At 50.0% G+C, this 27,692-nt stretch overlaps 4 protein-coding genes across 4 annotated transcripts; 2 read left to right on the plus strand and 2 right to left on the minus strand.

The window, feature by feature from the left end:
- Positions 1-13,076: 13,076 nt before the first annotated feature.
- Positions 13,077-15,452, plus strand: B0H65DRAFT_432691 (regulator of G protein signaling domain-containing protein; the record flags this gene model as incomplete). The annotated part of the gene is made up of 3 exons (XM_062825024.1): positions 13,077-13,829; positions 13,919-15,259; positions 15,318-15,452. The coding sequence occupies 3 exons, from the start codon at positions 13,077-13,079 to the stop codon at positions 15,450-15,452; spliced, it is 2,229 nt and encodes a 742-aa protein (XP_062678673.1).
- Positions 15,453-16,359: 907 nt separating this feature from the next.
- On the plus strand, positions 16,360-17,866 carry B0H65DRAFT_560533 (uncharacterized protein). The gene is made up of 2 exons (XM_062830148.1): positions 16,360-17,211; positions 17,308-17,866. The coding sequence occupies exons 1-2, from the start codon at positions 16,768-16,770 to the stop codon at positions 17,620-17,622; spliced, it is 759 nt and encodes a 252-aa protein (XP_062678674.1). The 5' UTR covers positions 16,360-16,767; the 3' UTR covers positions 17,623-17,866.
- A 1,027-nt stretch (positions 17,867-18,893) lies between these two features.
- B0H65DRAFT_500532 (origin recognition complex subunit 4 C-terminus-domain-containing protein) lies at positions 18,894-22,477 on the minus strand. Its single transcript, XM_062827832.1, has 3 exons — positions 20,538-22,477; positions 19,865-20,464; positions 18,894-19,776 (listed from the first exon to the last, which is right to left on the minus strand). Exons 1-3 carry the CDS (start codon positions 22,296-22,298, stop codon positions 19,138-19,140), a joined length of 3,000 nt encoding a protein of 999 aa, XP_062678675.1. The 5' UTR covers positions 22,299-22,477; the 3' UTR covers positions 18,894-19,137.
- A 678-nt stretch (positions 22,478-23,155) lies between these two features.
- Positions 23,156-27,144, minus strand: B0H65DRAFT_433403 (uncharacterized protein; the record flags this gene model as incomplete). Its single annotated transcript, XM_062825067.1, has 2 exons — positions 23,156-26,723; positions 26,783-27,144. The coding sequence occupies 2 exons, from the start codon at positions 27,142-27,144 to the stop codon at positions 23,156-23,158; spliced, it is 3,930 nt and encodes a 1,309-aa protein (XP_062678676.1).
- Positions 27,145-27,692: the final 548 nt, after the last annotated feature.

Here is a 27,692-nt window from a genome sequence, read left to right on the forward strand (position 1 = left end):
CTAGGTAGAATTCTATGTTCCACACCCAATGTGGCGAGAGGTATGTATCTCTTTTAGGTGGCTCACCGTGGTGGTCATCTAGGTCAAAAAAATAACTAACGCCTGGAAGCACAATTGCATTCTCGACATATGCACATAAGACCCAGCTCACTGGCTTGAACCAAAACTGGTATTGGGGTTTCCATAACGGTCGACATTACAATATCCTCTTGAATGATGCATTGTTCGATAAGCACAAACACATCTTCCACACCCTCTAGGTATGTTCTGACACCTGTTCAAACCGTGTCAAAGGATGCTTACCGCCTCTGAATTGTCTCAACCTTCATCCTCACCGAATGTTCCAGCCTTCCTCACCGAATGTTCCAGCCTTCCTCACCGCAATCCAAAACGTTCCTTCCTCACCGTAACCGAAAGGAGACAATCAGACGTTACCCACCCAGCGAGGTCCCACCCAAGCCTCAAATAATTTGGGATAGTACCTAGTACTCCCAGCTGAATCACTGGATATGGTTCATATCTCGTCCATTTCGAACTCGCATCCCAGCTATGCAGATACCCGTCCCTATAGGTAGTCATCGTCGTCTCACGACGGAGTCACGCGAGTCACAAGAGACAGAGAGATGAGATCTGCCCCTTTCACCGAAGATCCTGCCCTGTTCAGGAGTACCTTCCAATGTGTGTACTCCGAGATCAGAGACTGGGTGCCTCCTTCCTTTTCGTAAGATGTAAATCTGGATCGCTGACGGCAGGTGGGTACCTATGTACCTAGTACCTGCCCAGATTGAGAAGAAGAAGAAGGAATAAACTGGAGCCTACGGCTACGACTATGACTTTCCCGCTAGTAGGTACACGAACAATGAATGTTCTCTTCGCTTCCTTCTGTTTTGTTTTGTTCCGTTCATAGGTTGTTCGGCTCCGGTTCATACCTCCATCCATGTAGAACATACCCTACTAGCATCAATCAACGATCATGTTACACCAAACGAATGGCTATATACACAGATTCATTGACTACCGTATGAAACACTGGAAACCCGAATGCTTGATTTGGCCTAACTAGAAAAGAGGAGAAAAGAGGGGAGAGGGGAGTTCCCAGATCCCAATGACTATGACCACTTTTCCCAGACTCTCACGTGATTAGGAAAAGTGGGTCTCACGTACCTTACCTATTTGGTTGCCGACCATCGTCCCCAGCCCAGCCCCCTGCAGCGGGCGGCAGCCGTGTCGTTCGGTAGCGGTTGGTTGCTTGCCAGTCGTATGATGTTCATGTGGTCTTTGTAAAGCCAGCCCCTGGCGCCTGGCGATGTCATGCTAGCTATCTACCTAGTGCCTCAGGCTGTCACGGTACGGTCTGAGAATAGTGTAGACACAGGCAGAAAGCAAAGACCTACTATATAGAGGTACACTATTTCTTGTGGAAGCAAAAGGATGGGATGGGATGGGATGGGGGGATGTCGGTATGAACAGGCCGGTTGGTTAGTACCTGATGGTGGCGTTCGAAATGTACGTCGAAAAAAAAAAAGAAAAAGATCATGGATGCCACGTGGAGAAGGAAGAGATCTCGGCTCCGCTAGCAGATTGATTGATTGATTGATTGATGGATTGACTCGTCTCCTTGTTGGTGATTCCCTACCTTACGGTTTGTGCGTACACCACATCACATCACATCACCTGCATGTATAAATGATGCTGGTGGTACTGCATGGTTTGTCCATGCCGTTTACTGTGACATGAGGAGGCTGGGGTGATTTACCTACGGTGGTATAAGGTACCCAGGCGGGTACTGTCTGACTGACTGTTCATGAAGACACCGTCCGTCCGTCCGTCAACTATCGGTTGGTTGTGGTTGATACATACATACCTGAACTGTCAATCGCAGATGTCGTGGGCCATCCGCGTCTGTCTTCCTCATTAGTTGGATTGCAGTGAGGTGTAGCCTACGTACTGTAGTGAGTCTTGTGCATGATTCATTCAAGTGTCTCTTCGGGGAGAGAGATAGGCGTGATAGCAACGGTTGTACCATCCGAGTTTCTGGTCACGCTTCTGGTGATCATCCGCACTGGACGAATATACTGATTTAAAGGGAGATAGCTTCAAGGGTGATTGAGAAACTGAGGCCACTGCCACATCTTTTAGCGTACGTCACAGAAATTGATAGCATGCTTATTGATTGCTTCAATGATTCTGGGTTTAGATTTTAGAGGTCATCAGCTCAGAGCATTCCTTGACCAGATGAGAGATGGGAGTGGGAAGAGACGTGGAGGAGATCAGTTGGCCAGATACGATGAACCTGCAAGTATTAGCGCTTTAACTCACAAATCTGGGCAAAAACATTCTGATATCTTCCCGTCCATCTAATCTTTAGGAGTGAAGAGTAACGGCCAGGATCCGAGAATAGCAAGTGTGATATCTGTCAAAGTATTAGGCTCAACTTTGCAAACACTTCGAGTACAATCTCGACCATTCAAGTTCCTTACACCAATTATATCCCCTCACTACTCTCTGCCCACGTTTCTCACACGTGGTTTTGGTGAAGCACAACATGGCCAAGCAACGCGGCCCAAGCCATCCTCAGTAAGACCCCTGACTATCATCGGCCGGTTGGTGGCCATTCTTGAGACTGGTTGGCTTAGAATGTAGATTAGGGGCATGGCATAGCATGAACCTGGACACTGCCACGCGACATGGGAATTCCCGACCCTAACTAAGGCCATGTGGTTATTCCCGGTTCGCAATGTTGTTTGCTTGCTAGTTGCTTCATTCAAAGACACTAAATATCGGCGGTTGAGAGAGGCAAGATAGAAGTGTTGCGCTGAGTTTCCCGTCCCAATGCAATCGGTGGCTTGGCACGTAGTTGACGGTGTGAGCCGCCCATCGACTGTCTGAAATGCCATACTATCCAGCAATTACGAAGAGAGACCGGGAGACTGGTTCACCGGTAGTCCGTGGACTTACACCGCTCTTGACTTCGTGATGCACCACTGTCTCTGGACACTATCTATCTTTTCAGCAAAGATCGCCGGGGGCGTTGTTGGAAACGAGTCATCGCCGTCGATGGAGAGTTGGCGATGAGGCCAGATACGCGGTCTTTCTGGCGGGACAAAGTGCAATCTGCTTTAATCGTCTTGAAAGCAGAAAGGATGCTCCCAACACGGCGCAGCTCCTTTCCCGGTTGTCAATGAAGCATGGCAGTGGATCCGTCTCGTCCGACACACGGGCGATGCAGGCGGCCGAGCCTGCCTAATCACCACGAGACAAGATATGACCGTCACATTTTTTTTGTGTCATTTCTGACTTGTTGTGCTTCGCCAAAGCCTCAGTTGTGCATCTCATTTGCGCCCTTGTCTGAAACCCAACAGAAATATATCCGGTGGCTATGGTATAAGCGGCGCCGCGCCGCCATCTCGGATAAGAGGGAATGCGTACCAGTACATCAGTAAGGGCGTGTTTGTCTCCCCTGAAATGTGGCTCTGAAGTCTTCAGAGCCGTTTTTTCAGAGTGCTGTTTGGAAACCTCTGAACATTTCAGTACTGAAATTGCTCCACAAATCCCCGTTCTGAAATTCTGAGTCCCACTTTCGATTTGTGGCCAATCATCTTTCATCAAACTCCCCAATTAACCATTTCAGAAAACCCACTTCAGAAGGCCATTTCAGGGGAGACAAACACGCCCTAAGTTTGGGATTTCGCTTGATGGCTAGCTGAAGTCCAAAAGACTTGATGGCCATGTCTAGGCCACACTTCCTGCCAGCACAAGAGAGGGGGTGTAAGCACTAGAGGTAATGATATCATGATCGGAAGCCAATTGTGGCTTTTGCGCCAACCAACAGGACGAACCGTTCAGATCAGACCTGTTCGTACCTATCAATGACCGCTTCTCTCGCCAAGTAGATAGTATACTGTCATAGACTCAACCCAAGCCAGGCTACCGTAGCCTCTTTGCGCGTCGAAATGGATCCGAGGAAGTTCTCGCTTGCTTGCCTAGCCCAGCCATCCCACGTGTAGTGGTAGCACCCGAAGTTCTGGAACCGTCAAGAACACGCCACCCGGCCACGTGCGATGCGGGAAAAAAAGAAGGAAAGAAAATTTTTGTTTCAGGTCCGAAGAAATCGCGAAAGCTGGGCGCCGTTTGAATTTTGAAGCCATGGGATCCCACGATTGTTTTTGTTGCTGCCACTGCTCGTGCGTAGCTGAATGGTGTGCTTGGAGGATAATCCCTTGCCAAGACCTACGATAGACAACTCGGTGCGTCAGCTTGTACTGGGTTACAGGCAGTCCATCGGACCTGTCAACGGTCCCAACATTTCGGAACCGCTGGAGCCTGTCAAGCAATCAATCAGTCAACGAGTCCGTGGCCATGGAATTGGTTCTCGCATCGGTCCGTTTGCGCAAACATTGCGAATCCGGGAGAGCCCGGAGAGAAATGTGACGATCGTCATGGCCGGCCAGCTAGTGATGAACATCCCGAATTCGCGATACCGGTTGTCGCGGGCGGTCTTTGGCGGCATTCGGCTTCTCATTGTGTCGAGAGTCCAGAAGTGCAACCAATCGCCTTTCCTATGTAGGGCTACGGCATCGAGTCCGGGTACGCGTCCAGGCTTTCGATTGCAGTTTCTGTCCCAGGTGGTTGCTTGCGAAGGCCCTTGCTATTGCGTGGTTACAGTTGCATTTTGTCCTCAGGGGGTGGCGAGTTTCCCACTAACCCGTCAAGATAGAACCGCATGGTGATTTTGTGTGTTAACAAGACAAGACTAGACATGTCCGGAAGGCCGAGACGGATAGGGACGCAATGATGGAAGCGGACACCAACGACCATATGACGTGTTGTTTCACGGAGTCGGCGAGACGTTCCGCCTCCATGCTTTCAAGATTTTCAGGGTCGGAGGCTCGCGGGATTGAGGCCGGGATTCGAGTTCCACGTGGTCGTGTGTCAACTGCCCCTTTCGAGCGGCGGCTTGCCATGTGTTTGATCGTTCGGAAGGTTTCTGTTCGCCTCATCTGTTCAGTTTTCCGTCCGATCTGGACTCGAAAAGAGGGATCGTCCCGAGCGCTGGATTAGTCAAATCACAATGAGCGACAGGCCCCGACGTTCCCCCACACCCGTCAAAGTTTACCTCGTCCGAGAACGGCCATGGCTTCTGTCGCCGTGGCAAATCGGGTGCAATCTTGACTTGTGGGGCCATGGAAAATGGTTGAGCTTCTAGAAACAGAGCAAAAATGGCCAGCCAGGAACGGCAGCATGGCATGGCATGGCAGGGTGGGCAGAGATGGGATGGCAGGTTGGTCGGCCAAGCCCGAGTCCTAACACCCTCGGCAGCACCCAGTCGCAGTGAGATACCGCATCTACTCACTCGAACCGGTTTTACTCAACCCCTGTCTAGATCCGGATCTAACTGAGAGTAGCAAAGTCCAGCACGGGAGTGCAAAGCCGCTAGCAATTCCACCAGTGTCTGTCCTTCAAGCGTCCCAAGCATCTGAACAGCCACGTTGGCATGTATGCGATCAATTGCGATCAGGACTAGACTATAGCGCTATACTTGTTCGAGTATTACCGGTTTGAGTGAGTAGAAGCGGTGTAGGCCAAAAGTAACCCTGATTATTAATCTCTTGGTGGCCGACTCATGACAATGCAATGCTCGCTCACCTACGCAACTGTTTTGGGGTGTTCTTGAGGATCTCCAGAGTCAGTCCCTTGGCAGCGCTGGAAAAGGGAAGAGGCTCGTCGATAAGCTCGCCAACGGTGGATACTCACCACATGGGCCAGCCGCGTAATGATGATGCTGAGATCCAATGTGGAAGAAAGCGTGCGAAGAGGCAGCAGAGAAATGGCACGTTAAAATTCTGAGACTGACGAAACTCCAGATTTGTGGAGCCAGAAGCAGACGTCTTGGTCCTTTCCCATTTGAGAGCGAAAAAGGGGAAGCCCTGTCCATCGGATTTTGGACGTTTTAAGTTAAAATCTTTCTCTCCCTGGTCGGGTTAATTATAGTTTTGACCCTGAACATGGGATCCTGTTTACCGCGCGGGGTCTTGAAGCAGTCGTTGAGTTGTCCAACTTGTTCGTCACGTTTTTACCTTGCCGCCAATTCGCAAATGCTGCTGATACGAGACAACACTACAAGGTAGAGTAGTATCCCGATCTTACATATAGTAATATAGCTCCCGCCATCTCTCCAAACCGAGGACAAGATCAAAGTAAATCTTGACCTTCTTAACGGTGACCCCGCTTCTCCTGATGCCACCTCGTTACGTCGCGGACAGATTGCAGCCCGCACTCATCCACGTGCGTGCGTGTTAAGCGGAGATAAGAACATGCAGTAAAAGATCGCAATGAATCCGGTACCGTGCTTCGCACCACTGAGCAATTAAGAGGTACGTTCGTGTTGTGTAAACAGGCAAGACGCATGATGCGTCCCTTGATGGAAAGAGGTTCATGCCGCATAATGGAGGTAGGTAATTGGCGGTAAGGAGATATCCATTTCATGCTGTACATCTCTTACCACGCTTGGCGGCTGCATATCCTGTGCCCAGCCCCTGTTCACCGCACCAGCCGCAATGTGTTGCCTTTTTGTTGCAGAACGCACTGCAAATGCGTTGTGGTCATTGGCTGCCAGAGTCTGAGGCGTCTTGGTTTCGGGATGATTTCCACGTGCTGTGAGCACTTTTCCACGTGAGTTTCAGCGCCATGCAGTGTGTGCGTGTGTGTGTGCGGACTGCGGGTGTGGTGTGTGTAGGATCAACTTTTCCAGGTTCGGTTGACAGCATGCTTCTGCACACGTGGAGGCGCTGCCGCCGTCCAGCCTTTTCCGACCGCCTGCGCAATATCACCCAAAACCTTGACTTGTCTCGATCCCAGACTCACGTCGCACCATGCAGAATAAGAAGGAAAGGACCAAACGGCGAAGGACGTAATACTCCCAAGTAAGATGGGCCCCGACGGTTTATAACTCAAAGATACAACAGCGGTATCGATGGCGCAAACCCTTTTCCCACCGTTTGTTCAACTGATTCTGAGCGGGAATTGAAGCAATTGAAGCAAATCAAAATGAAGGCACGTGCACTGCTTGCCAAACCGGGATTTGCCTTGCACCGTCTAAAACCATCCACAAATTCATAATTACGACATTGTAAAAATTTCGCAGAGCCCACAAATTTTGCGCAGGGTTCCATGCTGGCACCGGTTCCCGCCTCGGCATCTACACCCATCTACATACGCCGTAGCCACTCCCTCATCGGGCTCCATTGGCACACCGTTTCCACCATTGGCACCTCGTCATTATCGTCGTTCTCAGCGAGGAAAATGTGTGAGATGTCACAGCGAAACGTGAGCTGGGCGAACTGGGGAATGGTTTCTTGAAAGTTGATCGTGTTCCTGTGGTTTACGTAAGTGGTCACATGATGGATGAGATCTGACATTGCCGGGCATTTTTCATCAATTGCCCGACTTCCAGTGAGATCTGTAAAGAAAATGATCAATTCATGCTGATAAGACATCATGTTTCGTGTATAATTATAACCTGGAAAGCGACAAGCAATTGATCTCTTACCGCCGGCACGCACGTTTCGTTGTGGCTTGGCGAGAAACTACCCGTGCCACTAGGCCAACGACGCTGCTGAGGTATAGGACAATCACAAAGTGAACAATGGAAACAACACGGCGGAAATATCGTGGCGAGATGACAGGTTTAAAATCATAAATCGTTGATGGCATTTCAGTGATGAATTGGGACGTTCGCTTTTCCAATAAAGGCCTTTGGGAAGTGAGGAACAGGCCAATGATGCCGAGGGAAATGAGGTACGGTTGCCCATAGAACGCAGGTATGCAATTATTAGTTCAGTTCTCCGGCGTACTCCGTATTCTGCACAGTATCAATAACTGCTGCAAGACCTGCCATCTGAAGCAGCAGCATGGCGTAGGGGTCGATTCGAAATTCTTGAAATTAGAAATTTCAGAAATTTCGTGAAACTTTCTGAAAAAATGGCCTTCCTTTCCATATTTTCAGGCCACGTAATTGAAATATCGTTTTTTGCTATCAGACTGGCTACACAAACTGGCTTAAATTAGCAAAATCGACGAAATCGAATTCAAATTGATTAATTCAATAATAAATACTAGGTCTAGTATTTATATTAATTACTATATTTCTAGCATTTCTAGTACAAATCCATATATTAATGACTATCTCCCTTATTTAAATAGCCTCCTCTCTTACTTTCTAGCCTCTTCCTCCTACCTCCTATTAATTTAATTGCCTTCTTATATATAATTGTATAGTTACTCCTCGATTTGCAATAGTAATTCGTCTCTCTAAGGTATAATAAGGCTAGTAAACGATTAGTAAAGGTTTCTAAATTTCTTACCATTTATATAAACGAAAGTAGCTATATTTATTTTATTGGTAGTAAGGCAATTACGCTTAGGATTCTTTAGAAAGTTTGTAGTAGAAAAGGTTCGCTTATATAGTATACTATTAGCGGGCGTACTAAATACCCTTATAGCGAGAAGGGTAATAATAGAGCCGCTATTTAATATTATACTTTATTATCTTTTAAAATCGAGATTATAATAGGTCTAAATTTTAATTAAGCGTGTAAAAACCCTTACAAACTTTAAAAGATAGGAAATTACCTAAAAACTATTCGTCTATAATATTAAGCAACGTATAAATATACTACTTAATAAATTCTAAAACTATAGCGGTAATTCTAGGAGTAAGGAGGTAAATAGCAGCGAATTTTTTATATATAATTTTAAGGTATAAAAGGAAGCCCAACTAATTCAACTAAATTAATTACTTAATTCTACATAATATATATAGCCTTACTAACTTATCCTAATACTAATTACCATATTGCTAGAAGAATACCTTATTTTAATCCTAAATAATATAAATAATAACCTAGCGACGGATAATATAACCGACGTAAAATCTATCCGCCTCTAATATTAATTGGGCTTTATAAACCGGCGCTATAAATTTCGCGAAGGTATCGAAATTATATTAGTATTATATATTCTTAATAATTTCGAATATAGATTAAAATTTAATAAGTTCGTCCCCATCTCCTCCTCTTCTAATGGTAATATAGGGTAATTTATTCTACTAATTATTATTAAAACGTACTTATTGAATAAAGGCTTATAATATTACTTTAGTACATTAGATCGACTATACGGATCGGTACTATAACTTCCATCAGGTAATTATACTAATTTAATTAATTTATAATATTAAAAACATAATAAAAAGATTAACTTTAATTTACTCTACTAAAATAGTAGTAAGCTTACTACAATATATAAGCATAAATCCGCGGAGGCGGGCAAATTATAGTTTAGAAGTACGAAAAAAATTAATAATAACCGTAATTTATTAAGCGAGTAACTTAAAGGGTTCGATAGTAATTAAGTCTTTTATTAGCAATTACAACGAATATAAATCGTATAGTACTACAAAGGATATTTTAAACTAGTTTTAAGTAAATTCGAATATTATACGCTGGGCAAAGGTATATATATTAATAATAAAACTATTAATTTTAGCAGGGTTATTAATTATTTCGTTATAAATATCTAAAATAATACCGGCGAAGTTCGTAATAATATACTCGACTACCTCAATATAGCAGTTAATCCAAAAGAATACGGTTCCGCTAGCAGAAATAAAAGAAATATTAATAATATAATAGCTAACGTAATTATTAAATTTATTAGAATAAATATTAATATAAGAAGTAATACGAATATATTAATTAATAATATATACCTTCATTTACCTATAAATAAAGGGGAACCACTCGTTAACTATAGCAGCAACGTTAAGAGGGGTATAAATAAATATAATGAAGTATAGAAAAGCCCTTATAGGGGAGCTTTCAAATAAATTAAAAGGGCGCCCATCTAATAATATTATTTCAACTATATACTAATCGATCTTCTTCTTCTAAGGGCTATTAAACTAAATCGTATAGTAGTGAATATCATTACAATTCTCAACTTACTAATAAAGCTCGTAAAAGCAATATACCTCACACTTGTTAAAATAGTTGCGTAAACAGGTAATATTATTAATCTAGCAATTATTGTAATAAATATATCGCGCGATGGGAGCTACGCAACCAGGATCTTCGATAAGCTCAAACTGGGTAGCAATAACTTTGTTTTTAGGGTTACGAACCGGGGGCATAGTAATTTAATTACTGGGTTATCGCTAGTTATAAAGGGATTCAAGAAAGTTCGTCAAAATACTAGAAAGTAGGTTGGAGAAGAAAAGAGGAGGGAGGAGGGGAGAGGGCACGGGCCAATAAAAAGAATGAAATTTCTGAAATTTGAAATTTTCGGAAAAAATGCCATTTTTTCAGAAACTATCGATCCCTAGCATGGCGTGGTTTGCAAAAGATCCCTGGAGCCACGCGCAGATCTTGCACCCTGCAACGAACTTCCTTTTCGTCCTGAAGATTTCGCCAGTTGTGTGTTTCTTGCCAATCTCTCAGCAGCTCCTCCCGGGCTAACTCATATCATATGTGAGCCAGATGATTCCTCTAGAAGCCGTGCAGGCGTTCAGTCTGTATTCAAACTCACAATATGCTCACAATACACCCGTATCTGACCCTTGTAAGCTGCTACCGATCGCATTCAAGCAGTCCGGCAACATGGTGAGGCATTGATCTAGTATGATGATCCCTTCTCCCACAATCCATTCTCCGAGTCTCCGGTACACGGTTCTTTCCACATCAAGCTCATGGTTATCTTGCAGGCGAGTAGAGACTCTGTGTGGGCTTTACGGAGCCAAATATGCAGTAGCGTCTTCTGGGAAAGGAAACTCCACACCAGAAAGAGTTCGACTCCGCGACTCCATCCCACTCGACCGCGTGCCGGGCAGTCTCCAGTGTCTTTGCGTCGCATCGCCGTTTGCGAGTGCCGAGGCCCGAGATAAACCACAGCAAATGGGCAGGCAGAAGCGGTCACTCGAAAAAGGGAAAAGGACGGTGATGATTTCATCGCAACTAACCGACTACCGCTTGAACCTTGACACACGTGTACTTCCGTATCGGGGATATGTTAACCGTTGCCTCAACCACGGTAACCACCACCGGCTTTCGGCTTAGCAAGAGCCTCCCCCGTCTCCGGATTCCGAAAAAGTCGACTCTACCCGGTGGTCAATACAATACGCAGTCATCACTAGTACAGTGTGTAAACGCGGTAGGCTCGTTTGGCCCAGTTTGGCCAGTTTGGTTTCCGTAAAACGCGATCAGACGAGAAGGGAGTCGCGGTGGCCCTTTGGCATCTCGGCTGCATACCTTGCAGCCATGCCATTGCCACGCGACACGATCCGCAAATGCGGTACCTTTAACGGACGGGAGACGGAAGACGGGAGGCTTCACTTCCATTTCATCTTTGCTTCCTGTCATGATCGCGGTGAGCTCCCGTAGAGGTAGTAGGTATCACATAGAGATGAAAACGCAAACGTTCAACTACCTTTTGTTACCTTTTTACTGTGTGCGCAGCAAACCCCGGTGTACTTGCCCCGCTCAATAGTGCGGCCGACAGACTCCTGCGTCGACCTGCGTTGACGAAGTTGCCGTTACTGTGACAGTAACCTCACAATCGTGACACCCGGCCACGTTCAACTCGACACTGCATCGTTTGAAATCCCTCGGCTTCACACAAGACGATTCTTGCTCCATGGCGTTTTACCTACTTTAAAGTCTACACCTGCCTTGCAAATTTGCCAAGGGAAAGACAGAGAAAGAGAGAACGTCCACGCGTAACCAAGCCTGGTCAACTTATCACCTATCGCACGCCTTTTCGCTCCGCGGTCATCCTGCGCCTTCTATTCTCAAAAAAGCCACAGACCACGACGACAGACGTCCCGACCCTCCTTCCAACCGCAGACTGAGTGTGATTTTTCGTGACAGGAGCTCATATTCGGCCGCCTGCTTCACCCAGGGGTTCGCTCATCACAACACCGACGCAGCGGGTGCGCCTGTCTCTTAGGTGATCGGTGCGGTCGTGCAAGGTGTCTCAGACTCCTTCTGTCGCCCTCGTCCTTTCACGCAGACTTTTGGGCGGTCCTCCCGTGTGCTTTTGGGCCTCCATACACGGTTCGCTCGCACAATAACAGACGCAGGCTGCGGCGGGGTTTCGTCCAACGGCAAGTGACAGGCGAGACAGGTTCAGAGAAGTCGTCGTACGAGGGCGTGATCCATCAGTCTTGGACAATTGGCGGAAAAGTAGGTGTTCCTCCACCGTTGCTTCCTGTATCTTTTTTCAGTTGTTTCTTTTCCCGGCCCTTTGTCAGGTCCGCAGGCTGGCTGGGAGCCTGGGTCTATGCCAATGGGAGTGCTCACTTGCTCACTTAGTGGCATCCACCTGAATTTCACAATGGTCCATCTTGATACCACGGCGTCCCTACCTTACCCTTTTACCCGTCATCCCCTTGCTCTTCCCTGGTTTTTCTTGTGTGGCTTTTCTTGGGGGAAACTCATGCTGGCACCACTCCCCCTTGTCCTCTGAGACGAGACGGGCATGCCCTGGTCCATCGTGAACTCCTGGCAAGCCTGAGAAGATAGAGAGAGCATCCACTCAGGGCCACTTTGGTTTCTAGCTGCTGCTAGCGCAGTGCTCATGGCCTCCTCGTGCCTCGTCGATGGAATTGCCTTTTCCGAGTCTCCTTCTTTGTGTGCCTCAAGTGCCCCCTTGTCACTCCCGCCCACCGTACACTTGACTGCACCAGTCTTGCCAGTCTGCACCAGGACCGGTCCACTGAACCCACTCTGCACTCACAGCCTGAGTCTGCAGTCTGCAGCGCTGCACCCACCGTACCTGCTCCACATCGCATGTGCCCCACTGCAGATGCCCTGGCTGGTTCGGTGCTTCCAGTAGCATTCGAGCCCGGCATCCCATTGAGCCGGAGCAGCACTGGACACTGGATGGACCCGGTTCTGACCAGCTCTGACCAGTCGGCTGCCGTAGCCGACCATCTCTCTTTTATTTGAACCGACGCTTGCCCATCCCCGACAAGGCACGCCCATCCTCCTGTTACATCTACAAACTAACCCGCTCGCTGTTAGATGGCCGCAGGCTCGTCATCGTCCCGCTCAACGTCCACGGCCAACTCTGATTCTTCACCAGTAGTTGCATTGCAAGCAGGCAACCGAAGCACAGGTAGCACCGTCACCAGCAGTAAATCCAGGAGTGCCAGCGGCAGCAGCTCCAGCATCAGCAGTAGCGCAAACACCGGCAGCGCACCAGCAACCTCGGGAACCGCTTCAAATACCACCTCCTCCCACTCCTCTTCCTCCACCGTCTCCGCCCTCGCCGGCAACACAATCGCAAAGGCGAATTCGAATTCTGTCCGCGATCCCGTTGCCAAGCCCACATTCCCGGCGGCTTCAGGCTCCCAAACCCGACAACAGACGCACTTGAGCTCCCCGTCTGTTAGCTCCCAGCGCGCTGGTGGCATTTTCGCACTCGCCGCCGCCGCTCTCGATAAAACCTTGGCCGGCTTAGGAGAAGCTAGAATCCGGCCACGCCAATCAAACGGTCGTCTTTCTGCCGGCCCCGAGTCCACCGTTGGCGGTCCTCTGCTGCCCGGCCCGGACAATCTCTCCCGCTCCAGGTCCGCTTCCAAGTCTTCTCCCGAGGACGGAAAGCACTTGGCCTCCTCGCTAGTGCCCCGGGATCCCAATCCCCCTGCTCAACCGTATAGCGAAACCGATCCGAACAGACCGCTGCCCGTACGCGTCGGCCGCGTTGATAACAAGATGCATCAAACTTCCTCGAGACTGTTGCGCATGACGGATGACGATCGCCCGTTCACAAAGGTTAGCATTGTCTTGAGCAAGCAAACAAGGTCCATGAGACACTTGCCTCACACCACCAAAATAGTCTGCCGCTAACTCTGCATGCGCAGGATTTCAAAGATCTCTTTTCGACGCTGATCGTCTCCCTTCTTCCCCTCTCCGCCCATCGCGTTCGTCTGACCAAGGTGGAACACACCTTCCTGTCTGAGGATGCCATCAACAACTTGGGCTCCCTCAAATTCTCGCAGTCCAACCGCATGCCGGATCCTAAGGACCCTTCGCGCATCGTGACCACTACGACCACAACAACCTTCTCAATGGCCAAGGACATGGCCCGTTCGATATGTCAAAGATTCCTCGAGGCCAGGTTCATCGAGTCTGCGGATGGCAGATACCAACAGGTATACAGCATGAAGGGGTCCGTATGGCAGCTAACACCCAAGGGAATCTCCATTTTGGATCGCTTCTGCAACAGAAACGGCATTCAACAGAAGCAAGTCGCCGAGCTTATCGGAAACTCGTTGCCTCAGATAGTCATTTTGGAGCGCAATCCCCAATCTGACAAGGTGCTCACCGACCACGCCCTAATCGAAGTCATCTTCCGCCGGTTTATTGGTCCCAATGGCTTCAACATCAAGCAGAGCGTGAGCTCGGCGGACTCGGACTCTCTGAGTGACTACAGGGATGGTCTGACGGGTGTCAAGATGGCTGCGGAACGCAAGGTGAACGGCAGGACCTACCGAGACACATTTACTGGAAAGGCTGCAACGGACTGGTTGATGGACTGTTCGACCGCAGTGGACCGCAGGGAAACAATCGAAATCGCCTCCCTTTTCGTCGAGTATGAGCTCATGGAGGCCGTTCAGCAAGACAAGGCCCACATGCAACAAAACCCCGGCCACCACCTATTCCAACCCACCAAGCACGCCATCTACCAGGTTACAGCCAAGGGCAGGGACCTTGTCAATGGATCCTTGGTTCGCGGACGGCCTTCTGAGAGCGATGGCCACTCTGCCTCCCGCTCTGTTGGCATCGCGCGTGACTCCAATACCCAGCGCCTAGACAAGATCCTCAACGAAAATTCTTTGCGTCTGCTCTTCCGCGAGAACCTCCGTGAGACTCACTGCGAGGAGAACCTTGCCTTCTACTTGGATACCGACGAATTTGTCCGCCAATGCAGAGCAGCGATCGACCTTGCGCAAAGGAGCCCCAACAGCGCGGCTTCCTTGGATGGAATCAAGGAGATCATGGCCCAGGCCTACGGCATCTACAATGCTTTCTTGGCCCCTGGTTCTCCGTGCGAACTCAACATTGATCACCAGTTGCGTAACAACCTCGCGACACGTATGACCAAGGCGGTGGGCCAGGACGTTACCATGATTGATACGCTTCGAGAAGTCATGGCGCTTTTTGAGGATGCTCAGAACGCTGTTTTCAAGTTGATGGCGAGCGTAAGTTGAATTCAAAACAAAAGGGCCCCATCGGAATCATCAGCTAACAAAGACACAGGACTCGGTCCCCAAATTCCTTCGCAACCCGAAGTACGAGCAGACGCTCAGAAACTACGACTTCGATTCGGTCACTCCCACTCATGGCCAGGGGCGCGGGGTGGAGCGCAGCCAGAGCAGGTCGAACCGCACGTGAAGTCTACATGCGTGTGGCCGAGAATAGGGGACGAGAAAATATCGACCATGACCCAAGTCTTGGAATAAAAACCCGATTCCGAACACGTTCAGCATCTTCCCTATGATACGTGGAGCGGGCTTCATGTCCTTGTGCATAAGGGAGTCTAGAACTCCCGTGTTACTTCACTTGTCCTGGTGGCTAAATATCTACTAATGTTGTTACCATCTTTCCGGTTCACTTACTTTTCTTTGGAGACATACGGCGTTCAAAGGATAACTCGCGACATAGATGGGGAGAGCTGGTCACCTGCATATAGTCTTCATTTACTTTGTCATCTTGGGGAAGGATTACGAACTGGTCAAGGGGGGTTCCTGACGGCAAAAGGGAGGGTGGGCAAGGCAACGGACGGTTTGTTAGGGGAAAGGGAAGGGGTGATCAATTGCATCAAATTCAAAGGCGCCATTGCCCTTGGGGGCTGCATAATATTGTTCAAGCCAGGTGATAATCAGCCCTTTACGATAAACTGGGCTTCCATGCTGGGAAGATCCGTGTATCAATAAGTATGTGTGCAGAAGAAAGCTGGCAGGGCCAGCTAAAGAAAGAGAAGGTATGAAGGCAGAGGTCAACAAGAGTTGTCTCTGTTGGTTGGGGGGATGAAGGGCCAACAGTGTGTAGATGGGCTCACTGACGGTGCTCGATCCTACTATGTATGCCTTAGACTCGCAAAATTAAAATGAGTTGAACAGTTTACCAGACATAGGTTTATTTTGGAATTTGCCATTTAAGAATCAGGAATGTGTTATGGTGGCCAGTCGTCATGGAAGGTGGCCGTGGAATGAATTGTGGCTGGGTGTCTCTCGGACACATTCTTGGGGGATCGTGAGCCGCCTCATGTTTTGATCCCCTTTACTTACAGTCGTAACTCATTGGATATTCGCGGTGTTTATTTCCCCAGAACTAGGAGCAAAACAGCAATGAATAGCAAGCTGCAGATGTAAGTGCTGGTTTGTTTACATCTCCGAATCATATCCCTGGGGTGATTGATGGCCTTCAAAGTCCATAAAGATGCGAGACCTCTGCTCACTTGGAAGAGGTTGTTCCATCATCATCAGCATATTACAACACACCAACCTCCAACCTCAGTCACTCCTTACCTACTAGACACACTCTTTCCAGTCACTCATTAATTCCCGCCAATTGGCTTTTGCTGTTTGCTCACTTCACACGATCGTCCTTTCCCAAGCAGACCAGTTACTCTTTGTCAAGAAGACATCACAGATACTCCTTCCTCCCAAGATCACCAGCACACCTTCCTTCATTCTAGCCAGTCAATATGCATCTCACCACGCTCATCGTCACTTCCCTCGCCGCAGGCTCCGCCTCCGCTTTCCACTGGGGAACCAGCGCTCCTCCCGCGGGCTTCGGTGCCGCCGCCGCCGCTACCGACGCTGTCGCTCCTGCTCCTGCTGGTTTCTCCGATCCTCCTTCTGGTCCTCCTCCTCCTTCTGCTCCCGGTGCTCCCGGAGCCATGAGGCGTCCAGTCCAGGCTGCTGATGCCGATGCCGATGCCGCCGTCACTGCCGCCGAGGATGAATCTGATTGTGAAGAAGAGGATGAGTCCGATGATGAGGGTGAGGACGACGATGCCGTTGTCGCCTCGAGCACCACCATCGTCTGCCCTACGCCCACCAACTTTATCTGGAACGGCGCTCCCGTGATCGTCACGGCTTCAACTGTTCTTACCCTCCCGTGCACCACCGATGCCTCGGGCGCTACTGTAAGTTCCATTTTCTTTTCTTTTTTTCCAATTATCTATCTCTCACAGTCGATATACAAGTAAAGGTAGATAGATACTAACCACAAGAAAAACAAGGCCGCTCCCTTCCACCCCCCACCTGCTCGTCCTCCCCACGGCCCTTGGGCCGCCTGGGGTTCCGCCGCTGAGTCCGCCTCCGCCGCCCCGGCCCCGAACTCTTTCACTACGCCTTGCGACACGTGGGTCACCCAGACCGCCATTGCGACGGCTACTGCTACGGAGATGGTCATTCCCGTTACGCATGCCGAGCCAACCTGGACCAAGGCTCCTGCTCAACCTACTGTTGTGATGGCTGGGGCCGCTCGTGGTTACCCTGCCGCTGCCGCTGCGCTGGCGGTTGTTGCTGGTTTCATGGGGCTTTTTCTGGCTTAACTAGGGAGTGGGCATGATGAGATCGCTGACATGATGGTTTGGTTGGTTGAAAGAGAGAACAGATGGCTATACGTGAAGGGGGAGGGAGTTGTGTATGTTTTCTCACACCAGCATTTGTAGGCGCTGATGGTGTAACTTGACACCCCGCCGCCGAGTTATTTGGTATTTGCTTTTTGTTCTTCTGCCAAGGGTTTTGCTTCTTTGTTTAGATTTGTATTTTGAGATTAATTTCGTCCGATTCGCCCTGTTGTTTTTTTTTTTTTTTTTTTTTTTGCATTTTATACAGTCCAATACTGGTTTGTTTGTTAGCTCAAGACCTCGGATCAACTTCCCTAGGTGTTTTTATATCTAATTGATACGTTTGGTTTTATGATTAAAGCGTGATCTTACCTTGCATATGCTATTTTGGAAATTTGATATGCCATATTGAATCTTGTTGATACCTTTCCGACCCGTACCTAGCCATTCATTTTATCTCTTTGTGAGGTTTGGGACAATTCGGGATAGATCTCGTCCAGTATACTAGGAGTACCAAGCTAACAAACAAACCAGCATTAGATTGTACTTCTTGAGGTAGTGTTGGATACTTTTCGGCTTCATGTTCATTGAAGATTTTATCAGAAGCAAGCCGTGATGGGTTCGTTCTAGCCAAAACATGCTATCTAATGCTCTTGTGCTTTCGAAATCTCAAGATTCCCATATTGCTGTTTCTCAGCACCCGCATAGTTCGACCTCGGACTAGTTCATAGTTTGCATCGCTGAGGCGACCTCTTGCCTACGAGACTGGTATGGCAAGCATTCCAAGCTGTAATATGTCCTGAGCTCCGAGACATTCCTTCCACTAAACAAAACAAAACAAAACATCACATGTGGGAAGTTCCCGAGGATAGGTTCCAGTCGGCAATTGATCAATGCAAGAGCTAACAAGGTTGGCTGCGAAAAGAGCCGGGTGAAACGCGAGTAGCTCCTTCCGAGTTTGACGGGATTCTCGCCGGCCTCAGCTTTCCAGCGGCAGGCAGGACCTTCCTTCACTGGGACCATATAAGCCCCAAGCTTAGGCCTTCTAACAACTCCCAGTAGCCGATGTGGTAAGTGTGCTGGTAGCTAGAAAACGCGTGGTATTTTCGTAGGCATGTAGCTGGCTGGCAGTTCAACTCCTGACTTGGGCAGCTCAGCTTTTTGCTTTTTTATTATTATTTATCTTTGCTTCGGCTTTCATAAGAGCGAAATTGGGAGGAAGTAGTTAACAGTTCAATTCCGAGAACGGCGCTCACACGGCTGGAACATGTCCGTAATCCATAGACTCCCCTATAGCTACGCCACAGACGTGCTCTAGAGGTAGTTATTCAACATCTATATATGTAAATTTCCCGGCTCTGAGGACAGTGGTGTGTAAAACCACAGCCCGCGCTAATCCACTTAACTCCTCCTCACCAGGTAGGTAGACGCACCGCAACACCGCATGCCGACACAACAAGACACTTGCCATCTTCCCTGTTCAGAGCCCTCTCCCACTCAAATCTCCCTACACCACCTCGCCAACACATTCCCCAACTTCACCGCCCCCGGAATCTCCTCCAACGCCACATCAACCCTCCACATCTTCCCTTCCAGGCCACCTCCGCTCTGCCCCAGCGTCGCTCCAGCTCCCTTAGCATTCGCCCCACCACCGCCCAGCGAGCCCGCAGCAGGCACGAGCAAACCCAAGGTAACCAGCCTCTCCCATGCGATGCCCGCGATGCCGCGGCCCCAGACCCTGGACCCGCCGCCGAGAGCGAGTAAGCCCGCGCTGGCGCTCTGCACGCGCACCCGGCTCATGAGCGACGTGTACTCGTCGTAGGCCATGGCGAAGTTGACCGTGTCGGTGTGGGCGACGATGTCGAGGCGGGCGGCGGCGATGAGCATGGAGAGGTCGAGGTCGGAGAGGGAGGCAAGGAGGTGGAGCTTGGAGTCGGGGGGTTCGGTGGTGATGAGGGTGTGAGTGAGGGAAGAGGGGGAGGGTGCCACTGGAGCTGGAGGTATCCTCAGGGTCGGAGAGGAGGGGGAGAGGGTTGATAGGGGGAGGATGCAAGAGGTTAGGAAGGCGGGGACGGATTTGGTGCTGTAGAAGTGAGATTCTAGGTGGTGTTGGAAGGCGGCGGTTTTGTGGAGGGCCTGTCGTTAATATGTTAGCACATGGTTCTAAATGGACGAAGAAAAGTAAAACGGATGGCGAGAAAAGGTACTGGGGAATGCAACTCACCGTGACCTTTCCATTCCACCACTCCGAAAACTCAGTATGGCCTTCCACCGCCTGGGCAATCCCCTCCGCCTCCATATCCTCCTTATCAACCACCAAACCCTGCTTGCAAATCTCCCAATACGCAGGCAAGCTCTTCGGCAAAGACAGATACACGTATCGATGGCTGAACCGACTCTTGACTCGCTTCTCGAGACTCTCAACAACATCAATCCTCGTTGTAAGGCCCAGCACGGCAATGGGCGCCTTTCTAGCCTGGGCAATATCAAACAAGTTGTACAGTAATGTTTGTCTGGCATGTGTGGCGAATAGATCAAACTCGTCGATCAAGAAGATGATAGACCTAGACGTCACGCCATCCTGTGGTGTCAGCCCAATCTCGGCAGGGTGAGATAAAAGCGCCAGCAAGGACGCCATGGTGTCGGCGTGGTTGTTGGTGGTCTTGTTGATGAGCTCGTCCTCGACGGCCATCTCCTTGCCGAGCTGGCGCCAGATCTCTCGGAGAGCCAGTTTGTCGTCCGTGTGGATGAAGCCGTTCAACCTCACCACGTGGAACTCATTCTTGTGCTGTGCGGACATGTCGGATATGATAGACTCGACCAGCTACAACGGCAATTCACTGTTAGATCTAGTTCACCGATGTATTAAAGTTGCAAACACAGAGACCGCTGCTTACCGTCGTTTTCCCACTTCCTCGGGCGCCAATAACCATCATGGAGTTACCTTCACCTGCCACAATAGTCTGCTCCACCAACTGGCAAGTCTTCGCATAAGCCTCCTCCTGACCGCGCAGCTTGATCCGCCGCCTACCCGTACAGCGCTCGACCAGGACTCGCTGCAGGGATCGTAGATGCCGCTCAAAGTTTGGAATATCCGGTACCTTCTCTTCGGGTGCCGCCTCAATCGTGGCCATCGTTTCTTCCTCTTTGCGCGTCGCTGTCACGCCACCAGCTGACGACGTCACAGCCTTCTTCTTCTCCTTGTCTTTGCCTAGCTCCACACACTCCCGGCAGAACCAGTCTCCCTTGGGAAGACGAGGGATACCGTAGCACTTTTGGTGAACGGCCTTGTCGCAGCCATCGCAGAAGACAATCTGGTTACCTTTTCTGGTATCCGGCTTTGAACAGATTACACAGACTTCGTCCTCATCGCTCCCATCCGCTTCTGAGTCCACCTCTTCATCCTCTGCTGCCGCATCCTCGTCGTCCTCGTCGTCCACGGTCGGTGATTCAGGCTCGACTCCGTTCTCTCGGGGTACCTGCTTCTTCTTCTTCGTTGGCAGGTCCTCAAACGTAATTTCAGTCGACCTCCCTTCCCGTTCCTCCTCCTCTTCGTCAGACCTGCTGAAGGCCACGGTCTTGCGCAATCGATCGCCATCATCACCCAGTCTCTTTTTCTGGGGACTCAGTATCCCCTTGAGTTCTTGTTTTTCACCGACCGGCTGGCTCTTCTTTCCATCCTCGTAATCCAGGTCCGCCAGAAGCTGGTCATCGACCGCGTCATCGGGTTCCTCTTCAGAATCGCTGATTTCCACCAAGTCTGCTGATTTCTTTTTTCCCGACCTTGGTTGCCGTCGAGAAACCTTCGCAGGAGCAGAATCGGTCTCCTTTTCCGCTGCGATTCTGTCAGCCTTCCTCGGCCGGCCGCGTTTCTTGGGTGGGGGTGGATCAGTCGCTGCCTCAGCTGTTTCCTTCTGTTTCCGCTGCCGGCCGCCCTTCTTCTTTTCCGGCTGCTTCTCCTTCACCGGTTGATGATCCGCCACCCCATTAAGCTTCAATTCATCCTCCGAATCATCAGGGACTTCGTAAATGTCGTCCGCAGCCCTTGACTTCTTGCTGCCTCCCCGTCGCTGTTTCGCCTGCCCTTCCAGCCGCCCTTCCACTACCTCCTCTCCCTCACTATTAAGCACCTTAGCAGGAGGAGGCGATGGATTTTCTGACCCTTTGCCATCCTTGCCCGCCGTCGCCGTCTTCGGACCAAGGCTCCTCCACGTTTCCTCAAACACCAGTTTCTTAGCAGGTGGTCGTTCGACGATGAACCTCTTCTTGCCCGTGGCGACAGGAGTCTGTTTGGGAGTCTGTTTTGCTGCTGCTTGCTGCTTTGCTGCGCTGCGGCGGGCTGATGTCCTGACTCCGGCTGGTGTCGCTACGACCGGTGGGGTAGTAGGCAATCCGAGGACGGGGCTACTGGCCGCGAACGGGTCCAAACCTCCTCCTGCCGGACCGGTTGGCGATGAGAATGCGCCCATGCCCATGGCTTGTTGATCGAAGACATTGCTCAGTCGCTGCCTTTTGGATTTGCTAATGGCACTGACCATTCCTCCTCCCGGTGTCGATGTTGGTGGTGCCCTGTTCTCATCGGTGGTCTCTTCGTCCTGCAGACGGGATCGGGGTCGTTTCATCCCTGTTGTGAGAGTGTCGCTGCTTTTGGGAGGCATGGTGCCGGAGAAGAAAAGTGAATGCTTTGTTTATTTGGCAGACTTTTGTTTATATAAATGGTGAGTAATGGGCGAAGCGTCAAAAATTCCGTTGGGGTTGTTGGGTTGAAGACAATCGTCTTGGTAAATGCAGTGCTATTATTCCAAAGTCCACAAATGAAGTGAGGTTGACAGTGAGTTGCAATGACGGTCAATAAGATTCCAGACGCGTCCCGCTGCTGCCAACTTGGGATGCCAAGCGCGTTCCACTTTATTTGGTGGGATGTCTGGGTTCCGTTATTCGCACAGTGCCCGCTGTACGTAAAGTCCTAATTCCCGGCCATCCACAACCCATCACCTTTGGAAGTCACTCCTTCTTTCAAAGAGTTCATATATGGATATACTCCTTCGGCTTCAGAGATCTCACAATATATTGTCATTGTACGCATAGTACAGGGCTGTCTTAAGCGCTATTCATTATCATACCCTTCGAAGGGGATTCATTATGTGTTCTATATATCACAGAGCAAAGCCCCCGTACCAAGGTACCCCCGGATGCAAGTCTATATCCAGACCAACGAATGCTTCTTCTGCTTCCTCAAGAACGCCGTAGATGAAACGACACAAGGTTAAGGATAATGTCTAAACAATGATGCAATGCAGTTTTATGCAAAAAGGATTTCGCGCACCGTCACCACAATGGGACGAATTGTACGTGAAATGCCAAAAAAAGAAAGACGAATAACAAGTTCAGGGGTATGTATCTCCTCCTCGTCCGCAACCTCTCCTTTCCAGTACATGTATGCAAATATTCGTCCACTGTCGTGCTTCTCGTTGCTTCCTTTTGAAAAAGTAGTGCCCCTCAACCTGCTGCCGACTTATAGGTTGATAATGTCCACCTCCGAAAAGTCAGGCGGGTTGCGACCATACACTACACGCACTTTACTGTCTAGCGCAGTGCCCTCGTTGCTGATCCAAATGTACTTGCTAAACTCCTTCGTCCGCTTGATCTCATCGTCGCTCACACCGAGATCATCACGAGGAATCCAGACCGTGGGGCGACGGGCTCGTAGCGCATAGTGTTGGAATGCTTTGCGTACAAGTACGTCGCGCTCCTCTGGGGTAAGATCCTCGATTTCGTCGTGATAGCCGCCGAACAACGCATCTCCTATCGCCCGTTGTGCTTCTATGTCCTTCTGGCGGCGTTCGTTGCGATAGATGGTGGCTGTGCGCAGATTGTCTTCCGCCTTGCCAAACGCCGCTTGCCGAACCTGTCTGCCGCCTCGTACTGCCCAACTACCAGCGTGGACGATACCCCTGACTGGGTTAAGCTTTCCGAGTCGAGACAGGCTATCGGCTTCTGACTTGGTTCTCTTGTGCAAGTTCCGAAGCTCAATATCTTTTCCATCGCTCGCACCAGGAGCTGACCGATTGAGCGCAGTAGCTTCGTCGTCATCCCGGATAATACCCAGTCTTCGTTCCTGGGCGCGCTGGAAAGCTTCGTCGCGGATAACGGCCTCGTCTTCAAATGTGATAGGGAGGTACCGAAGGAGGGGCCCGAAGGAACGGTTCAGGAGATACTGGTACAGAATGGTTAAGAAAAGGGCAATGATCATGATGATGGCCTGAGGGACGCAGGCGACTTGATCATTTTCATCCACTGCCAGGAAGAAGAGACCAATAAGGCAGAGCTCCATGACGTAGAGACCGGTAAATGTCTGGTTGATAGCCCGCGGGTACAAAACACCACCGGTGTCGGTCCGGAAACGAGTAACGTAGAGCATGTTGTACCTGTGCGCACACCATAAGAGTGCAAACGTGATGATGGCGAAAATCGAAATGAGAGGCGCCACAACGGAGTAGATCAGAGCGATGCAGGCGAAGTTGGTGTAAACTGGGAAGAATGATCCCCAAGTGACGCTTGGGAGTTGAGTATTGCGCGTCCATTTGGCCCGTGCCGTGTTGTCCATGATACGAGCCATAACGTACCACATGAACAACGTGCCGATCTGAAGAAGCGTTCCCGAACTGGTTGACAACGCCTGGAGAATCATGTAACTGAAAAAGTAGTTCGCGGCTTTGGGGAGGTTCTCTGCCAAAACTTCAGGGGTACTAGTGATATTCTGCGTAATGTTGGCAATCGTCTGAAATGTACTTGAGGTGATGGAAACGACGAGGAACACCTGTACGAAGAGGAACGCAAAGTAGTATGTCTGCACCGTCTCCGTCGTTTGCGAGCCAGTCTTTGCGCCTTGGAAAGTTGCGAGCCAGTCCAGTGCTATTGGAACCAAAATCAACAGGATCGCAAGGACAGCAGCGGGCAAGACACCAGCCACACCCTTAATAACGTTGTGAACCGTTTTGTTGACGACAAGCCAATGGAGCCAACTATACTTCTCCATCAGGGCATCGAGCTGCGCCAGCGACGCTGTCCACGCGACGGGGAAAGCCCACAGGATAAGCATACCAACCACCACAGCGAATACGAGAGCACTTCGCGCCCATTCGTGCCACCATTTGATGGCCATGTTGTCCCAGATGACGTCGTTGGGCGAGATTTCGACCGTGCGAGGGGCCATTTGCTTAGGGATATGGTAAGTAACTGATTGGCAAGCCATATGTGCCGCGACTTGGTGGTTGAACTGAATAAAAGCCGAGTTCATGATAGGATACCGCTCCGGATGCTGCTGGTCCTCCTCGATTTCGAGGTTCAGCTTTGCCAGCTCGGCCCGGCACCAGTAGATGGTATCGACCTTCTTGTTCACCAAAGGCAAAGCTGGAAGCCAACCAGGTGTCCAGTCGAAGAGCGCCAAACGATGATGAGGCCGGTCCTTAGCCGAAAGCCACTTTTCCCATTCGGCGCCTTCCTCCTTTTCTGTTGCGTAATCTTTCGTAAACGCGGGAGGATACTCTACATCCTCGATATCGCTGTGGTAGAAGGGGATAGCAGCCTTGAATTTCTGCCACTTTGTCCTCTCGACCTTCCAAGGGTAGTCCTCGCGTTCATAACCTTGGGGAACCGGAGACACATAACCCCCCGACGGAGGCTTCCAGAACTCGTACCACCTGGTCTTCTCAGTGATGTACATATCGTTTAAGTTTGAGACTTTGCGAGTGGTGTTACCCATTGTTCGTGGGTCCGACTCCTTCTGTGGCGCCGAAGCTTGGGAGGCTTCAGAGAGGGTATGGGCGTGGCGAGCTTGAGATGCGTGCAACGGAGTCTCAGATGCAAACGACGGTTTAGGTTGTGCGTCGTCATCTTCTGGATGCAGTTTGGAGTCGTATTCGGAGCTTGTGGAGCTTGTTGGCGATGGTTGTACTCCGTCTTTGACGAAGTCAAAGCCGCCTGTACCCTCCAACTCTCCTTCGACATTCTGTTGAAGGGCTTTGGGAAGGACAAGAATGTTGTGCCCGGCTTCTCCAACAAAATCAACTCCCTTCTTGAGTCCTCTTCCTAGGTTTTCGCCTACTTTGAAGAGACCGTTCCCGTCCCGCGGGCCGTGATGCGGAGACTCTTCGCTTTCGCCCTCTTGGATATCGTCCAGCCCCTTACCCTCTGGCTTCTCTCCCTCGTGAACGGCCGTCGCAATATCATGCGGCACGGACTCGTGGTCTCCTACACTTAAGCCTCCGTTGTCCTCGGCACGTCGTTTAGCCTCATCGTCCTCGGCTTTTGCACGATGTTTCCGTTCCTTCTTCGATTCTGTCTTGACCTGATGAGCTTTGCGGACCCTCTTCTCCTCCAAACTCCTTTGTTTCAACTGTCTTCGCTTTGCCTCGCGGATCAGCTCTGTCTCGGCCTCTTCGAGCTGCTGATGAATTGCATCACGCCTGTGGATCTTCTCGAGAAGTTTGGTAAAGTCCCGTGTCAGCCAGACATTTCTAATGCCGCCAGGGAAGACGTCAAACAATCCCCTCAAAGCATGCTCGGTGAGCCACTTGTCGGGAATCGAGCTCACGAGGACTGTGTTTGCTGATGCGCGCAATCGATGTTCGGCACTGGTGAGATAGTCTTGGCGGATTTTGACGTATACGCGGAGCTCGGCGAAGAAGACGCCACAGACCCAGATAATGACGAGAAGAGCTAGAATCAGATGGGCCCAGCGTCGGCGGTAGTGTTCTGGACGGAGATTGCCCCAGGCCAATGTATCCAAGCCCGTGGGGACGTCAGAGTCGTCTGTATCCGTGGTGTTGGTGTCAATCACCTGTTGGCCGAGTCCCCCAACGTAATTGATAGGTATCAAGATGGGAATGACGACAAGGGCGATGGGAATGAACAAGACCAGCAGAGTCTGGAGGTATCGGAGGAAGAAGTAGGCATCGAGACCGCATTTCTTGATGATTTCACGGTCGTTGTATCTGAGCACGGTGGATAGTAGGTTCCATGGACTCGCAGGTGGAGGTTCTGTCCTTTCGCGTTCGGGAACGAGGTAGGTCTTGGGTTTACTGTTGCGCGATAAGTGTTAGTAGGAACTAGTCTGAGCTGCAAGGTGGGTGGTACTTACAAGATCCTGGCTAGTTTATGTCGTAGGAGCAAGAACAGTCCCATCTGGACGCCAAAAACGACCAACGAAGTAGCCAAGGCAGTAAGAAAGGCCACAAGACTGATGCCTCCGAATTTCTGGGCTGAGCCTGCTGAGTCGTTATTGGGTATTTGTTTGGCGGGGCCGTGTGTTGTTGTTGTTGTTGTTGTAAGCACTCTCGATGACGTCGAGCTACTCGAGGAAGATGTTAAACTCGCTGACGATGTTATTGTTGTCGCCAAGGCGGATGATATAGTTGATAATATAGATCCCGATACGGATGCTGTCGATACCGCGGTCGATACGGCCGTTGGCAGCGTCGAAAGAACTGTGGAGGAAGCCATGGTGGCTGGTGAAATCTGACGGCCTCTATGGGCGTCGAGGTTTGTGGTGGAAAGATATCGGTGGTATACCTAGACGGAAATACTCGATCGGGAAAGGGCTGAGGAAGGTATGTTAAGTTCGAAGCAATGGGTCGCAGACCGCTGTTTGCAGGCGAACCCGAAGCTAGAGTGACGGCGCGACTAGGAGGATGTTGGAAGCGAAGGCATCGGCTGTCTTTTGTGTTGTTTATCCACACAAAGCCTTGGAGAAGCCGAGATGATTATTCCTTGGCCAGGCACATATACCCCTTTCCCAGCCAGTGGGATGGTTGGTACAGGAGGAGTCGTCGATCTTTGTGTGTTGCTTTGTGGTATCACGGGGAGGACAATGGGAACAATAGCGGAAGGCGAGATGGGTGTCCAAAGGTGAGTTGTGAGTTAAGGACAAGGGGAAGAATAGTAGACCAGCCGCGAAGGGTTGCAGAATTAGGCGGATGGATAGATGATTAGAGGAAGTAGCCCTATGATAAATCTGAGGGACTTGGGATGAAAAGATGGCAGTGAACCAG

This window comes from Neurospora tetraspora, assembly GCF_033439725.1.
Source record: "Neurospora tetraspora strain CBS 560.94 chromosome Unknown B0H65scaffold_7, whole genome shotgun sequence".
Taxonomy (NCBI): Eukaryota; Fungi; Ascomycota; class Sordariomycetes; order Sordariales; family Sordariaceae; genus Neurospora; species Neurospora tetraspora.